The 17460-nt window shown below is 50.2% G+C and overlaps 1 protein-coding gene across 7 annotated transcripts in view; it reads right to left on the reverse strand.

Annotated features, from left to right (window-relative positions):
* Nucleotides 1-5491: 5491 nt before the first annotated feature.
* Nucleotides 5492-17460, reverse strand: part of PLEKHA6 (pleckstrin homology domain containing A6) — a 92529-nt gene continuing 80560 nt past the window's right edge. For all 7 annotated transcript variants that reach the window (XM_045012621.1, XM_045012619.1, XM_045012620.1 and 4 more), the window contains 8 exons: nucleotides 16643-16772; nucleotides 15509-15618; nucleotides 14444-14626; nucleotides 13453-13617; nucleotides 12833-12966; nucleotides 12252-12394; nucleotides 10014-10137; nucleotides 5492-7385 (listed from right to left, as the gene is read on the reverse strand). In XM_045012621.1, the coding sequence (XP_044868556.1) occupies nucleotides 10022-10137; nucleotides 12252-12394; nucleotides 12833-12966; nucleotides 13453-13617; nucleotides 14444-14626; nucleotides 15509-15618; nucleotides 16643-16772 (981 nt within the window). In that variant the 3' untranslated portion in view covers nucleotides 5492-7385; nucleotides 10014-10021. The remainder of the gene's footprint in view (nucleotides 7386-10013; nucleotides 10138-12251; nucleotides 12395-12832; nucleotides 12967-13452; nucleotides 13618-14443; nucleotides 14627-15508; nucleotides 15619-16642; nucleotides 16773-17460) is intronic.

Genomic DNA, 17460 nt, shown 5'->3' on the forward strand with positions numbered 1-17460 from the left:
GAGTTGGAAGTCCCCTGCTTGAGTTTCCCTCTTTGGAAATGATGCTGGAGCCAAGGGACTTGTGGGAATCGCTCTGCAGTTTCCACAGAGGATGGTGGGCAGAGGTGAAAGTAAGCCGGTAGGGTCCGGTACGGCATACTGGCAAGAGCCGGTACGCTGTGCCAGACCAGACCGGCTTCCCCAGGCTGGGGAAGGGCCTGGTGCTCCCTGCAGCGGCTGGAGCCCTGGGCCCTTTAAATCACCTCCTGAGCCCCGGGGCTCCGGCCAGGGCCAGCTCCAGGCACCAGCCCAGCAAGCAGGTGCTTGGGGCGGCCAACGGAGAGAGGCGGCACGTCCGGCTCTTTGGCGGCAATTCGGCAGCGGGTCCCTCACTTCCTCTCGGAGCGAAGGACCAGCCACCGAATTGCTGCCGAAGACTGAAGCGGCGCGGTAGAGCTGATTGTGATCGCAGGTTTTTTGTTTTTTTTTTAAATCACTCGGGTGGCGATTTAAAGGTCCCACGGCTCCTGCCGCTGCGGGGAGCCCTTTAAAGCGCCGCCCTAGCCCTGCTGCTACTACCCCAAGGCTCAGGCAGTGGAGCTCGGGCAGTGCTTTAAAGATCCCGGGGCTCCTGCCACTGTGGGAAGCCCTGGCTCTTTAAAGCACCCTGCAGCCCTGTGCTGCCACCCTGGGGCTCGGGCAGCTGGGCTCGGGTGGTGCTTTAAAGGGCTTGGGCCTCCTGCCGCTGCCCGGCTGCCAGAGCCTCGGGGTAGCGGTGGCAGGGCTCCGTCGGCAATTTAAAGGGCCTGGAGCTCCGCTGTGGTAGTGGCAGCCAGAGCCCCAGGCCCTTTAAATTGCCCCTTAGCTCCTGGGCTCCCAGCCGCCTCTGCAGCTGGTAGCTTCGGGGGTGATTTAAAGGCTCCGGTGCTCCCAGCTGCAGCCCCACCTCTTCTGGTTGAGGTCACCCCTCTTCCGGTTGAGGCCACGCCCCCGCTCAGGACTCTGGTGTATCAGTAAGTCCTTCAAGTTACTTTCACCCCTGATGATGGGAGTTTGGCCCCTCCTCCCACAGTTCCCTCAAGTGGCCATCTCAATTCCCACGAGATCCTTCAGATTCACTCAGAAGGCATTGCTACTGCGCTGTGTCCATGGATCTCTAGGATGGCGATCCCAGAGGGCAGTGCAGCTGAGCGGGTGTAGAACAGTGTGATACAATCTTCAATGACATGGGCACATACTATTCTTTCCATAGGGCCCCTCTTTGGAGATTTCGGAGAATTTAAGCTGCCAAACTCCAACATATCTCTATCTCCACTGAGCACGTGTTAACTGAGATTTTCAGAGGCTCATAACTTGGCCAAATTTGGGTGAATTTTCACATGGATGGTAAAAGACATTCCCTGCTCCAGGGCGACCCGCACCCCAAATTTCAAGTCCTTCACTGAAAGTATGGTAGTACTAGAGCTACTCAATGAAAGCATGAAATGGCCAAACTATTTAAGCTGAAACTTAAAAAAAAAAAATAATCAGCTTGGGGTAGGCAGTCATTATGAAAAATTTCAGCCTGAATGGTTAGATCTGCAAAGCTATAAGCAACTCAAACCAGGTCTTACAACAGAAATTATGATCCATTCCAACAATAATAAAGGACCCACAACTCAAGTTAACATCAACGGAAGCTGCAGCACCTCTGAAAATCGGTCCCCTAAATATGTCCAAGCATGTCCATCCCCTAGTTATAGTCGCAAGAAGGACAAGCTCAACAAATGATCTATTTACAAACCAGCAATTTTTATTTTATACAAACTTGCAAGGTACAAATGCATTTTTTCCCTTGTGTGAGATTGGATCTTTTAGTAGCTACGTCTAAAACAAATGCTGTCGGGAAAAATACAAAGCAAACTACCACTGATTGAATTACTGGGAAGATTGGGGTGAAGAATTCAAGCTGCTGAAACGTGACAGCCATTTGACCATGGTCTCTTCGATCTAATGTTATAGTAGTTGTCATCTAAGGTCACTTTTATACAGAAAGAAAGACGGCAACATCACATTGTTTCTTGGATAATTTTATTTGTCTAACACTAGCAAAAATCAAATTTTTGCCACTTTCCCCCCCCCCCCTTCCCCAAATAATGTGCATAAATAGATCTTTTCTTTGATGCAAACAGGTTTTTTTTTTGTTTTGTTTTTTTACAAGAGTCGCTGGTATATGAAGGTGTTATGAAAAATAACCAAAATAAAATTAAAAATTAAAATAATTTAAAAAAACCCACAGTTCCACAATACTGCAATATTGTGATCCTCAGCCATGCCACTGAGAGCTCACAGCTTGTAACTTTGGAAACTCTTAAAGTGACAGTAGCAGGGATTGGTCACAGACACTACGTGGTTATTCGCATAGTGGGGAGGTTTCCTTGCTGTCCCCGCTACATCTGCTAGGTCGTGCCTTAATGCCAAGAAGGTTCTTTTTAGGAGCTCCCTGTGTCCTTCGTGGGAATCCCTATGCCTTTTCAAGGGTGCTTACCAGTGGGGTTGCCTTGCTCCCCCACCCCTTCCCTTAAATGTACCCTCCCCCAGGAACCGTGTTGTCGGAGCTGAGATGCAGGAGAGCCCTCTTCATGATGGGAGACTGGACTGACTGGAGAGTCAAGGGGGAGCCCGTTGGGGGACTGACACTCTGGTGGGAACTTCAAGTTGTCTCTTGGTTCCATCTATGATGCAAAGGCCACTAATGTCAGTGAGGGTCTTTCCATTGATGTTGGTGGGTTTTCAATTGGGCTGCTAGAAACAACTCTCCTGACCACCCACCTCTCTCCTGCCTCTGCTCAGCTCCTGCACCCCAGTTTGGTCCTGGGGATTCTCCTAGCTTGGCCACCCCCTTTCACATCTGGGGGCACATTCACAGCAAAGAAAGGCACATCCACCATGCAGAGACCATCCTCCCCGGGGCTTATGCCCTGGCGTATACACTTCGGGTGTGTTGGTGAGGTTAGCAGTTGGGCTACTGATAGGCAGCCCGCTGCACTAGTCACACCATCACAGAGAAACCATTCACAAAAACAAAAGGGAGGTAAAAATGTAACATTGAAACTCAAGATTAAAAATCCCACATACAGCCACAAGGATCCATGACTGACACCTGCGTACCAGCAAGATGTCCTCTGCAATCCCCAAAACGGTACAGTCCTATATGTCTTCATATACTGTGCCTAGTAGACCAGCTTTTCAGCATCTGCAAATCAGCCTCACTCTAATGACTTCAGAACTACGGCAATTTACAGCAGCTGATGACCTGGCCATATACAGAACACTACCTATGCAGTAACAGGGAAATAAATGCATCATTTCTCAAAACTTACAGTTTCTATATTTTATTTTAAATAAATTTGCTTTTAATAAAAGCAGAAAATATATATATGTATATTTAAATAGGTCTTTTTTTTTCTGATGAACTGGCAAAGAATCTCCTTTTGTAACTCTCTGGCGGGGCGGATGCCAAGAGCCCAGCAGAAAGAGAAAGAGAGAGAGAGAGAGAGAGAAAGTTAGCACAAAACAGTACCACCCGGAAAAGTAGAGAAAAACAAATATATATATATTATATAAATGTATAATTTCCATAAAACATATATTAAGGCATGTATAGCAAAATAAAGGGCCAGCTTCATGAGCTAACAGGGGCTGTTTGGGATTCCATTATGGGAGCAGGACGATTTTATCCCCCAGGGATGTTCTATGTATTGCTAAAAGAAAGGAAGAAAGATTGAGTCATAGATCTGATTCTGGGGAAAGTTCTGTCTCCAGGGATGTTTTGTGTATTGCCAAAATTAAAGATAAAAGACAGATAATCTAGGGAGATGCTAGGTAGATCCTATTGGGCAGAGAGGTTCTGTTTCCTTGGATTTTATGTGTATTGCCAAACTAGAAAGAAAAATTGATTCACAGGCTACAGCAGGCAGGCAGCCAGCTAGCTCCCATTTCACTCAACTGGTGGCATGGCTGGGAAGAAGTAGAAATCTTGTTAGGTGCTGAGCATCTGCACCTTCTCTATATTTCAGCAGGAGATGTGAGTTCTCAGAAGCAATCAGGATCAGGCCAATGGAGAAAGAAAGCTAAGAAATAGATTGAGCTTGATTGCGTATCTCCATTGCATTGCCTTTTTCAGAACTATCACCTGATGCTTCAAGTGCTGGGACAAAACAGCTCTTCCTCCATGTAGTGAATTGACAGAGCCCCAGTCTCTAATATAAGGTACAGAGCTTGATTGTCCACTCCTACACTCTGCTCTGAATGTATTTTGTCTTCATTTGAGTTAATCCTGATTTGCACCAGTGTAGGTAAGAGCAGAATCAGGAGCAGAATTCCAGTACTGTCTGATGTTAGAACAGGGCATCTAACTGTACTGGAAAGTCCATAGGAAGAGGGGTTCTTGACAGAGATGCTCAGATAATATTGCCAGCAACACTGGGAAAGCTCGACACTTGGGGCTTTCCTATTTCAGGTCAGTTTTGTTACACCAGATCATTTTGCATACAGCCAGCAACATTTCACAGCTTCGCACTTGAAAAAGTAGATTTTGGAGAGCAAAAGCAAGCTCATATTCAACCCAGACTGGTCTTATTTTTGAGCGTCGGCCTCAATTTCAGATTTGGGAATTTTAAAATTCCATTCTAGCAAAAAAATTAAATAGAATTTCAGGTTTCAATACAAAACCTGTCAATTTCTCTGAGAATTCACAGAAAATAATATTGCTGGGATCCTCCCCTTCCTCCCCCCCCAAAAAAGGGGTCTGGAATGAAATTGCAAGTTTTTTTTGTGAAACACTGGGTCCGATTTTCAAAAGAATTCATCTCCCACTTAGGCACCAAAATAAGTGGCCAAATTTTCAGGGCTGTTTTGAAAATCTGCCCATCAATATCACAGCGGGAGCTGCTGGGTGTGGGCACTTTTAAAAATCTTGCCCATGTTTCGGTACCTAAATGGGAGCTGAGCACTTGCAAATCCACTGTGTGGTGGAAAATATATTTTCATTTGCATGCAGCCCTAATTTTGAGAAGGAACAAGGAAACCAACTTGGACAGATTGAAGAAACCTCCTTCCTCCAAACCATTGCTTGAACTGAGCTGAGGTCTAGATGGACCTTCTCACTTACGAGTTTCCGTTGGGAAGCAGCAGTGCTGAAATAATGCTAGATTCTGCAGACCCCGATGGTTCAGGTAGTTCTGACAAGCTTCAGAAGAGCAGCCAACCTCTTGGATGCTTCTCTGAACTAGGTCTCTTCCATCACCCCTGATACGTTCCCCCCCCTAAGATGATGATTCTCTCAATGTATTGGGGAAACAATGAAGCCACATCTGGAAGAGCAGGCTCATCTCACAAGGTACTGCAGGAACGGAGAACGTGGAATAGAGACGGTGCAGTAGTGACTCAGCATCATGCACACCTGATCTCAGTTATTCCAAAATGTCAGAGGAACTATTCTAGCTCTCTGTTCTTCAGGAGAAAAGAATGTGTGTCTCAGTGCAGTGAGTTATGAGTGTCAGTTGACTGCGTGCCGTTCCACATGCAAATATAGCAGGGAACCATAGAAGTTAGAGGTGGGTATCTAGTCCATTTCCCCAAGGCCAGCACAGGATTCTTCTCTATGCAGGGACTGCCAGATCAGGAAGCTACCCAGTGCAGTAGCCCATGTCTCCAGTAGCAGCTGCTTCAGAGAAAGGTGCAAGAATCCTGCAGTGGGCAATTATGGAATCACCTGTTCATGGGGAAGCTTCTCCCTTGTCCCATCCATAAGCAGTTGGCTTCTAGCCTGAAAGCAGAAAGGATTAGGTCCCCTCCCAGCTATGCTTCTATTCCCTTGGGCCTCACAGCTCTGGTGTCCCCTCCATTTGGGGGGCAAGGCAGTGCTTTCCAGATGGAGGCAAGAGACAGTGACAGCATCAACATGGTACCTGCCCCTCTAGGTCCACTCAAGGCCTTTCAGGACTAGATATCAAGAGTTAGATGGGGCACTCAGATCCAAGGTAATAAGATACCCAAGAAATGCCATGGACAGCGAGAGAGTGCTGTTCCCTCAGCCACTTCTCCAGCGTTTTGCCCAATCTAGTATTAAATATCTGGGCTTCAGCCCCCGACTGGAGAGAGAGAGTGTGTACACACATGTACACACTGGTACCAGTTCCTCTCTTTCACCCCACTCCCATCCCCATAAAAATGCAAGAAATGAGCATTGTGCTGGGTAAAACAAAACTCTGAGGAAGGGCACCTGTTGCTACCATCCAGAACCTGCTCTGGTCCAAGAGAACAAAATATCCCAAAGCCTGTCTTCCTTTCTCCTCATCGTCTCTATGTGCAAACGGATCCCTCCTGTCCCCAGAAAGCATCCAGGCTTCACCTGGTCACCAACACCAGCCACTTGGGCTCTCCTAGCCCCGTCCCTCTGTATCTTTCAGCTAATTCCCTTACACTACATGTCCGCATACATTGCACAGACCTGCTGTTCCACACCACTCTTCGCCCTGGGAGGGGAAACACTAGTATTTCAGAGATACAGCTATGTCCTCCTAATTTTGCAGATCCCATAACCTCTCCCATTTTCTGCCCAGAAGCCTTTTCCCTCCTTGGCTCCTGTTTCCATCTGTCCATCCCAGATGCCCGCTCCTTCCTTCCTGTGGATGCTCATGAGCGTGAGTGGAGAAACGTGGCTGGGCCAGGTTCCACGGGTGGCTAGCTCCAGAGATGAAAGACGCTAGTAGCCAATCCAGGCCAAGGCCTGGGGAGGTGGAAGGGGTGCGGAGAATGGAGATGGGGTGCTGACGTCAGCAAGCTCCAACCGCAGCGACGGTTCGGTCCCCGTGCCAAAGCCCCTTTGGGACATGAGCTTTGGGAGACAAATATTTCAGTGCGGGAAGCAAAAGGAAACGCCCCAGCCTCCAGTGTGACGCCATCCCCTCGATGAGATATTCTGGCCATGGAACAGACTGGTGGGTAGCTGCCAGATCCCCTGCCCTGAGGTTTGCGCCGACTGCGGAGTGGGCCTATCTCCCAGACTGCAACAAATCTCACGCAAAACATCCATCATTGCAGTAGTGGTGATTCACCAGCACCTTTCTGCTGCTCTGTGCTCCAGCAGGCAGCTCACCCACGGCACTTCCTCCTGGGATGGTACATGGCCAGTTGGGGGGACCGGTGCAGAGATAAGGCTCCCGCGGTCTCGTTGGCAACAGGTGCCAATGCACCGCATCTTCGTCCTGGACGATCTCCCCGTTGGTTAGTGGCAGGGGTTCGGGGAGAACCGAAAGCGATGAGCGAGGAAAGGTTTGGTTGTCGACTCGGGACGCGTGTGTTTGTGTGTTAAAATGTGGCTCCGTGGAACTTCACAGCGTTCACAGCAGCCAGGGCTTGTGCTGGAGGGAAAAGAGAAGAGGGGAGAAGGAGTGAGAAAGCCGAGCCCTCCACCCACCGGGAAGCGTGGCAGAGCTGCACCTGCATCACGCCCCAGGGCAGGAACGCTCGGGAGCAAATGGGATTTTTGTCCTCTCTTGAAAAAAATAAATGACCCTTTTTAGGCCTGGTCTGTACTGAGGATTTGACCCAGAGACAGTCACCTCAAATGCTGCACAAGTGCAAAGCCGGGGTAAGCTGAGGGATGCCACAGTCTCCACCTGTGCAAATCAGGGGGCTCTGCACCCCTGCAAACCACACTGCGCTAGGGTGAACTGTATCTATGCCAGGGGTGTGCAGTGCTGCTGCTCCACCTATGGCTAAAATCCTAGGGCAGAAAAGGCCATTTGTTTGGTAACTGGCCACTTTCACCAAAAAGAATTAGGGACGTTTTGGAGATACTCTAGTGCTGGTGACAGGAGCTGGGCCAACAGCTATAGAAAATAGGCTCCACTATTCATCTGCAGAGCAGGTCCAGCACAAGCAGTCTTTCTGCCTGCGCTGCCCTGCTGATGGGCCTCAGCCCAGCCCCAGAGGGCTGTCCCCTAGGGATGGGAGGAGAATTCAGTCTCCATGGCCATTTAGTCTCAAACATCTCTGCTGAGGCTGCTGACAAGTCAGTGCCAGCTTGGTGCTGTGTGTTCACTAGCACCTGCACTGAGAATCCACCAATCTCATCTCACACAGGTCAACACAGCCACCAGATCATAACAGCTTCCAGTGACTCGCTACCGACTTGGCCTGGATTTGAACCGGTTACCTGCAGGCAAAGGGTTTCTGGAGCTCATGCTCATCCTGTCTCCTTGGTTTTTGGCCATCATTCCCAATGTCGGTTATTTACATGGCTTTATCTATGCAGAGAAAGGAACCAGTCTCTCTTGGTGCATGGTGTGTCATTTTTCTTGCCTGTTTTCTCCTCTAATTTGCACCCTTGGGGTCACTTCTAATTTACAGTGGATCTAAGCGAGGCAAGAATTTGGCCCACAACATCAGCTAATTCCATTCAATGCATGGCAAAAGTAGGCTTTGGCGTAGCCAGGACCCACTTAGTCCTGGAATGGGCAGAAACCACCTGCTCCCATCCAGCTGGGCTGCATTCTACCAAGTCACTGAGTCCTTAGTACAACTTAGCTACACCATTAGCCTTTCCTTTGTGCCCAGAAGGAAATCCTGGAGAAAACTCTTGATCCTGAAGAGGGATGGGGCCAGCTCCTCCCCTAGTGGAAAGCAGTGTAGCAGGGTGGATAAAAATCAATGATTTTAAAAATGGTCTTTTTAAAAAATTTAAATCAATTTTTTAAAAATGTAAATTCAATACATTGTTCTTTTTAAAAATAAATGTATTTAAAATTAAAAGTGAAATTATGACAACCTACGTTCAGGCCTAAACTTACTATAGAGGATTCAAATAATTTAATTTAAATAAAAAATATAATATTCAAGCAGTGCAAGTTTGCTGCCGAAGTTCTAGAGAAAGTCAAAGCACTGAACTGGTTGAAGTCACTGGCTAAGCAGCTGGAACCTGAAGTGCAAAATTAGCTTTTGATAGCAGTAGTCTCTTCTGCAGGTGCAGAGAGATTATTTTCTTCAGTTTATTCATAAACTTCAGTTTATTCAGTTCAATGACTAATGCATTCAAAGCTGAGAAACCAACTAGAAATTGAAACAACACACACCTTTGCTCTCCTCTTCCAGCTATGACTAAAAACAAGGTGTAAGAGGATCAGATCTATTAGTTCTAAAATCATGATGGACAGGGTGACCAGAAGCAATCAGGGCTATTCACTAACTACAGTTGATGCTTCCTTTGTTTATCAAAACATGTTTTGCATTTAAAACTGATTTATTAAACTTTTTTTTCTTACGTATTCAGCACATTTAAGGTACTCTTATTTAACTAATAAAACATTTTTAAATGTTCTTCTTGTGGCTTTTAAATTGAATTCTAATTTTCATCCAATTAGCTTGGCACAAATCTTATGAAAGTAAGTAAAAATGAGTAAAAATGAATCATCGTCTAGTACATAAGAAATGCATCATTCCCCATTTCCTAACATCATAAAAAACTACAATTCTGAATAAACGTATGGTAAGCAATATAACTGCTCAAATAAATGTGTATGGAAATAGTGTAACATCCTGGTTAGCAAAAAGAAGTACCAAATTATACCAACCAATGAGAATCAACTTTATAATAAGTAAATAACTGAAAAGTATAAATGGAAAACAAAAATTAAAATTGGTTATTTAAATCAGGGTTTGTTGATTTAAAATCACTGTGATTTAAATTGATCCACCCTGCAGGGCAGTTCCACTGACTTTAGTGGAGCTATGCCAGTTTATCCCAGTGGATGATCTGACCCAGGGACTCAAAACAAGGTCCTGGACCCTCAGTGTTTCAAGTTCTAAGCCCCTTGCACTCGTTCCATGGGAGGAGACTGGGCTAACGTGGCAGAGGAGAGTGTTAGCTCGGTGAGAAGTAACGTATGAATGGATGGGAAAAGGAGACTCTTGAGTGAGGTTCTCCCCGTCGCCCCTGGAGGCTGAGATGTACAGAGGATGAGATGAAGTACAATAGAAAAGGTGCTTACTTCATGGCTCAGACACGCATAAAATGGCTGCTGTCGGCGACCCGGGATGACTCAGACGAGAGGGGGTTTGTCGGTGGAGTCGGGGAGGCTGGGGAAGTGGGAGGACTCGGGGTGGCACATTGAGCTGGAAACAAGAAATGGAAAAGGACATGAAGAACACAGCACTGCAGCCAGCAAGGGGAGAAAGGAAACAAAGCAGGGAGCAAATTCTAGAGGAAGGCAGAGAGGTTAGAGACGACAGGGGAATATAAAAAAGGAAGGAAGCATGGTCAGAAACAACAGATACACACAGATGGTTCCCCCACAGCATGCACACGTGAGCTCCACGCTGGGATCCTCATGGACTTAGGCAAAGATGGGAGGCAGCGCCTGTCTGCAGGGAGATGGGCATGGGCCACAGCATCCCATTGCCATTACAGCCCCCCACAACGCACTGCATGCACCAGGGCTCAGGCGTTTCCTAGTCTGCTCTAGAGCTGGGGCGAGACAGTGCGAAGCTTTTTGACCAGAAAAGGATGGATTACGTTTGTGACAAGTTTTGCGAAAAATGTAGTTTTGAAATTTTTTGACAGAGAAAAAGGGTTAAATTTTTTTCATAAGATTTTCCCCCAAACACAGCTGGTTCTACTTAAGGCCCCTGCAGAACGCCACTGTTCCATTGAAGATCCTGGGAAACAGGCCCTTCCAGAGAGATGCCCAACCCAACCCCCTCCATCCAACATGCACCATATTCTAGTCTGGTGTAGCTACATACACAGTTCCCTTTGCCGTATTATCTGAGCGCCTCACATTATCCCCACAGCATTCCTGTCAGGAAGGGCGGCCCTACCCTCACCACTGGGCCATCCTCCCTCTCTTCACGCACAGCTCCTTCCATCCAATATCGCTCATCATCTCCACGTGTGCTGGAGGCTGCCCCATCTTCCCATCTAGTTTTTGCTGCATGAGTAATGCTTTGTAGTCACCAGCTGGCTAGCCCCAGAAGCAGGGATCTCCAGGCACAGATGTGCTGCAGCGGCAAGAGCTGAGGGTTTTCCGCTTTCAAAAGCTTCATGGTTGAATAGCCCCAATGCAAAAATAAGATGCGTCAGCCCCGGGAGGACAGGGGCAGACCACTAAGCACTGAGAGTATAAATCTGGTGTGACTCCACTGACATCAATGGGCCGGATCCTCCGCTGGTGTATACTAGTATAGCTTCATTGACTTCAGTGATTTACACCAGCGGAGAATCTGATCCACGAGAGTGTCACTGCTGTAAGTGAAAGGAGAACAAAACCCTCTACTGCAGGGATTCTCAAACTGGGGGTTGGGACCCCTCGGGGGGTCGCAAGGTTATTACATGGGGGGTTGCGAGCTGTCAACCTCCATCCCAAATCCCAGTTTGCCTCCAGCATTTATAATGGGGTTAAATATATAAAAAAAGTGTTTTTAATTTATAAAGGGGGGGTCGTACTCAGAGGCTTGCTTTGTGAAAAGTTTGAGAGCCACTGCTCTACTGTCTATTCTCTGTCCCTGTCTGTTCATGGATGACGCCCACTGAAGTACTATGCATGACCAAGGACAGCATTGAGAGTCAGAGTTCCACTTATTTACCACAGCTGTGGATCTGGCCCATTACATATGTGCATATGGTATGAATACAGGGGGCCCGATTCTGCTCCTACATGCGTGTCATTTCACTGACCTCAGTGGCGTTAGTCCTGATTTACACAGGTGGGAGAGGAAAGTCACACCCGTTGTTATTACTGGAATTGCCGGGGAGTCGACAGGATTGATCTACCATGGCACGACGTCAGTTTTACACTGGTGTAACTCCACTGATTTCAGTACAGGAAAATGGAATAGCCCAGTGGTGGCTCTGCCTCTGTGGGCCAGATTCTTAGCTGGTGCAAATTGGCATAGCTCTATCAAAATTATGGGAGTTACCCCGATTTACACCAGCTGAGGATCTTGGCCTATGTACCTATCTATCTTATTTCTAAAGGCCCTTTCACTATATCTCGCCTTTTGCCTACACCCCACTCCTGCCAGGTGCCTTGCCTGGTCATCCCTAACACTCATTTTACCCTGAGTTCAGTCTTCTGCCCTTAATGCAGGTAAATCCATGATCATTAGGAATTGTCCATGTCATTAGTACCCCCCTGGCTTTGGTCTGCCCCTTCTTGACGTAGGCATCTCTTGTGCCTCATTTTTTTTTTACCATGAAACTGCAGTTCTTTGCCTCCTGAGTGCCTTACCGGAGAGCATGCGGCCCAGCCTGGAGGCTTCTGTAGCCAAGGTGCAGGATATCTCTATCCTCTTCTCCTGCTCCTGGAGCTGAGTTTCTGCATCCTGGGGCGCGTCCACCTCTCCCTCGCTTAGAGGGATCACATTCTGCAAGCTGCAGCAGAGAGAGTTTGGTGTTACCGCCCCCTTGCCGCCAGAGCGATGGCCTGGGCCGAAATACAGGGCATGCTCACAAGGATGCAGGATGTGACAGGGCAGAACGACAGGGTGAGCAGGAGGAAGAATAGGTGGACGAGAAGAATGGGTGGAGGAGAGGAGAGTGGATGCCTGAATGGAATGGCAGATAGATGGATGGCTGGATGGCCGAGGAGTTTAATGAGTTAGTGGGCAAATGAATAGATGAATCAGGTGGCTCCAGGAACGGATAGCTGAGTGAATGGATTTGCAGGTGCACGGAGGGATGGCGGACAGACAAACAGCGGCTGTAGTGGAGGGCGGAAGGTCAGACACAGGCACGAGAGAGAGGGTACGATGGAGGAGGCGGCGGTGTGGCACAGCTGGTGCTGAAATGGGCACAGAACAGCACCATCACCTGGATTTGGCAATGAGCGTCTTTATCCTTTCCACTTTCTTTTGCTTCTCCTTCATCTCTTCGGGGCTTAGGGGGGTGTCCGGTTCCAGCTCAATGTACCGCTCCGGAATGAGGACCTTGTCTGGGGTAGAAAGCTAGAAGGAGGCAAAAGCAGGTTTTAAGTCCAGGGGTCTGAAGGCAACATGGGCATTTTGTAACTGCACACACAGGGGAGCGCAGAGCAGCCAGCATCGGTCCCTTCTCCAGCTCCCAGTCCCTCCTTCAGGGCTCACCCAGCCTGCGCTAGGACCCATATATCACCAGTTCCTGCTCCAGCACAACACCCATCCCTGGCCCAGAACCCACCTGACACCCACCCTACACTGCATTCTTCTCTGCGCAGTGCCCAGCCCTTGCATCTGCTCCAGCCCCCAGTCCCAGGCTACAGGACATAAGAGCCCGGGCAACATGAATGCCTAGAGGGACCTGTCCCTTCAGCCCAGGCCCCATTTTCTCCTGCCTGTCCTGGGCCCATGTCATCTCAGAGGTGCTGTCTCCCCCCACCATGTACACGGTCTCCATAGCAACCTGCCCCCATTGCCATCCCTAAGGTGTGTTGCTCCAGTGGGGCCAGGCCTCACCTCCTTACTGATGTCGACATCATAGTGCTGTGGCTCCAGCTCCATCTTGCGTAGCCGGGCGATCTCCTCCCTCGGTGTCTCGTAGACTTTGCCGGAGTCCTCGGTGCGCAGCGCTGCCTCCAGGTCGGAGATGTCCACTTCATGGATGCTGCGGTGTCGGCGCACCTGGAACGGGCCACAGAGCTGCCACTTAGAGCCAGGACAGTCTGCCAACAGGGTCACGCCCCTGCTGGCTCACAGAGAGGGTGCGCAGGGCTCACAAATGCAAGAGGTGGCTCAGTCTCGTTGGCCTCTGCCTCCCCTTTCTCACCCACTCCTCCAGAAACGTCAGGGTTCATTCTGTTCATCCATCCGAGCCCACCGTAGCCTCAGAGCGACTCCCACACCTGCTTTCCCCTGGCAAGCACTTCCCTATATTCCCATCTCTCACCACCTTCAAGCACCCCACAATGGGCCTTCCTTATGCCCCACCGGCTCTGCCCTTCATGCCCCAAACATCTGACTACTGACCTATCGCAGGTCCCAGCCTTAGTTATAACTATACCATCTGGTTCTCCTGCAGCACTTTCCATCAGTGCATCTCAAGGCGCTTTTCAGAAGAAGACAGTATCATTAGCCCCAATTTACAGATGGGAAAACTGAGGCATGGGGAGGGGAAGTGACTCACCCACGGTCACTCAGTGGAACAGTGGCAAAGCTGGGAAGAGAACCAGGTCTCTCAAGTCCCAGTCCAGCGCTCTAGAAACTAGACCAGACTGCCTCCATGCAAATCCAAACTGGGCCTTTTGGTCAGGGGAGGACTTGCAGTCCCAGATCTGCAAACCCTCTTCCTGGGAGAGAGCAGGGACCAATCCATGCCAAGGGAGTTGGCCCAGAAACCCCAGAGGAGCCCGGGGACTGGACAAGCTCAGGGATGTTGTTCTGAGGCAAGCCTGTGGGATAAATGCAAATTCCACCCCCAAACCTGATGACTGCCATGGAAAGACCTTACCACTTTGTATGACGCGGGTGCCTTTGTGCTGGGAGCGTCTGGCTGCTGATTGGCTGGGAGCTGCAAACTCCGCCTTTTTTCCTTCATGGATCCACTTTGGTGGCGTTTCATCCGGTCGATCTGCTCCTCCACGCTCATTTTTGCCTTCATCTCGTTGGAGAACACGGCGCTTTTTGGCCTCTCCTGGGGAGAATCCAAAAAGCCCCATGGTTACAGAAGGGCCGCAGCGTGGGTTAGGACCCTAGTGTCCCCCAGTCGTGGGTTCAGCCGTGGCATAGGACATCAACACCATGAGGCTGCTGCTCTCTGCTTGCTGTCTAGCGGAAAGGCTTCTGCGCGAGACAATTAGTGTCTCAGCAGCTGTTCCTGGGAAGCCCAGGATGGGAAGGGCACGGGGGCTGGACTGAAGAGCATCAGCAGAGCTGTGGCAGAGGGGAGCGCAGGGCTGGGCTAGCAGGGGGCCGTGGGTTGCGATTGAAGGGCACTGGCAGAGCGGTGTGTGTTGGTGAGGGTGGGAGGGCTGGTCAGGAGAGAAGTGCTGTAGGTGGGACACAGCGGGAAGGAGAAGCCCCAGCTCGGCTGTGGGGCAGCCAGGAAGGTGCAGACAGACACTGAACTGGAGCTCAGACATTCAGACCAAGTTCAATATCTGGGGGGAGGATTCCCAGGCCTTGCAGGGTCAGGCAGCTGCTAATGCGGTTAGGGAAGCCGGGGGTTCTGCACAGGCGGCATTTCCTGCAAAAGGGCTTCAAATGCCACCTCCTTGGGTCAACACAGCTCAGACAAACCCCTTTGCCTCTCGCAGTCCCTCTCCTGAATGCTCCAGGGAAGCCGGCAAATGGGCTGTGAGCCAGACACCTCCTATGGGCTTCCTTTATCTTATCCCAGTCTCCTCCACCTCTGCACCCGTCCCACCTCCCCAGAGCCCATTCCAGCACCCTGTACAATCTCCCATCTCCTACCCCAGCCCCGATCCACACCCCTGCATCCCCTCTACTTCCCCCAGGGCCCTGCACCCCATCCCAGGATCCCCAGTGACATGCAAAGCAGAGAGCCGCAGCCTACCCGGGAGCTCAGTCCGTTGGACACGTTGCTGGTGCTCCTCCTGATCACTCCCGAAGTGGGTGCCGAGTCCTCGTCGGTGGGAGACTTGGTCCTCGGGGGAACGATGCCAACTGGGGAGAAGCAGAAGAGAAGGTAAATGCTTGAACCCAAATCAGCTGGCTGCCCACGGACCCCGTGCTGGTTTGGGACATGGCAAGAGTTCCCCTGAGCTGCAGGTTGCCTGGGTGGTTCACTGCTCCTTGCCCTCTCGCTGCACTGCTCATCTTTGCTGGGTGCAGAGGGTGTGCTCACACCGCCGCTGGCGGGGGGTACTCACTGTGTGCTCCAGGGGAGTGCTGCCAGACCACTTGGCACTGGGAATGCGTAAGGACACATGGCCCTTCCCTCACACCTTTCCCCTGAGCGTCTCACAGCCCCAGCACCCCAAGAGATTATTATTAAACCCATTTTACAGGGGGGAAACTGAGGCATGGAGCAGGACTGTGACCTCACCCCAAAATAACACAGCCAGTCAGTGGCAGAGCCAGAAATAGAACCCAGGAGTCCTAGCTTCCAACTGCCTGCTGGGATTACTAGCTCAATGCAATCATACTGTCTGCTTCAGGGGAGCATGCAGGGGAAGGGCTGAGGAGCTCATCTGTTAATGCACCAAAGAGCCCCCCAGTAGGAGATGGCCCGGAGGCACAGAGCCTGAAGGAGTGTCCTCAGACATGGAGGGACCTCAGCATCCCAGGGGCCTGGTGACAAGACCCTGACTCTCCCAGGTGCTGCAGGGTGTAATAGCCTCTATCCAGAGGGGCAGGAGGAAATACTAGGGTAGGGTAATAGTATTTTCCTCCCAGTTCCCTCCCTCCTTTGCGGTAGCATGCTTCACTGGGTGCAAGCAGATGGCCCCAGTGAGCTCTGAACCCAGCTTACTGCATCCTCTTAAATTGTGGCCTGCACTGATAAGGTACCATGGATTTTGATAGGGAGATCCCCAGACCCAAAATCCAAGAGGTGAAGCCTCCCTCAGGGGCCATCCAGAGCTTCTGCCGGCCAGTGCCTCCAGCCCTGATCTCCCCTGCTTGGACTTAATTTATGGTGACAGAGGAGCTGCCGCCCGCACTGAGATGGCGAGGCCATGGGAGGTACCTTTGTTGAGAGCCGCTTGCTTCTCAGCATCCAGCTCTTGCCTCGTCTGCATGAGCCCAGCTTCTGTGAGTGGGATGGGGGCAGAGCTCCGATGAGAATCTTTCTTATTCTGCTCGAAGCTGGACTTGGACTGCGGAAAGAGAGCGGATTTGCTGGTGAGCAGCTGACCCGTTCAGGAAGAGCTGTTGGCAGGGCATCTGGGGAGACACCCTGCCTTCGGACCTCTGCCACTCATTAGCCGGGGGACAGCAGACACAGAGGACACGCAGAAAAGACCGAAACACACACACACACACACGAATGAAATAGCAATCGGGAGAGGCACCTAGGCAGGTTTTCATTTTGATCAACACCCTCCCCCCCACAGCCCAGACATGCTCAAAGCACGAGATCCAAGTCGTCTGGACAGAGAGAAAGACAAACTCCAGGCTGGGCTTGGAGCTGCAGAGCCATAAGCAGGCTTTGTCTGGGACACCCATTTGTGCCAAAGCACTGAAGGCTGGGGCTACGGTGGGTTGGGGTCAGCTGTCCTGGCCTTGCCCCATCTCTCTGCAGGATCGTGACTGAACTAGTTTGTGCAGGATATTTTGCTCACCTTGTGAAATACGAGACACGTTTGCCCCATGGTCAGACCCTTTGCTATTTTTCTTTTGGGTTTGGGAATGTGGACGTAGTCTCCTGGGATCTGACCCAAAGCCCTCTGAAGTCAATGGAAAGATTCCCACTGATTTCAATGGGCCGTGCAGCAACCCGAGGTTGCTGACTGAAAGCCTGAACTAACGCTCATTAAAGTCTGTGGAAAGACTCCCATTAACTCC

The sequence above is a fragment of the Mauremys mutica genome, chromosome 4 (genome assembly GCF_020497125.1).
Source record: "Mauremys mutica isolate MM-2020 ecotype Southern chromosome 4, ASM2049712v1, whole genome shotgun sequence".
Classification (NCBI taxonomy): domain Eukaryota; kingdom Metazoa; phylum Chordata; order Testudines; family Geoemydidae; genus Mauremys; species Mauremys mutica.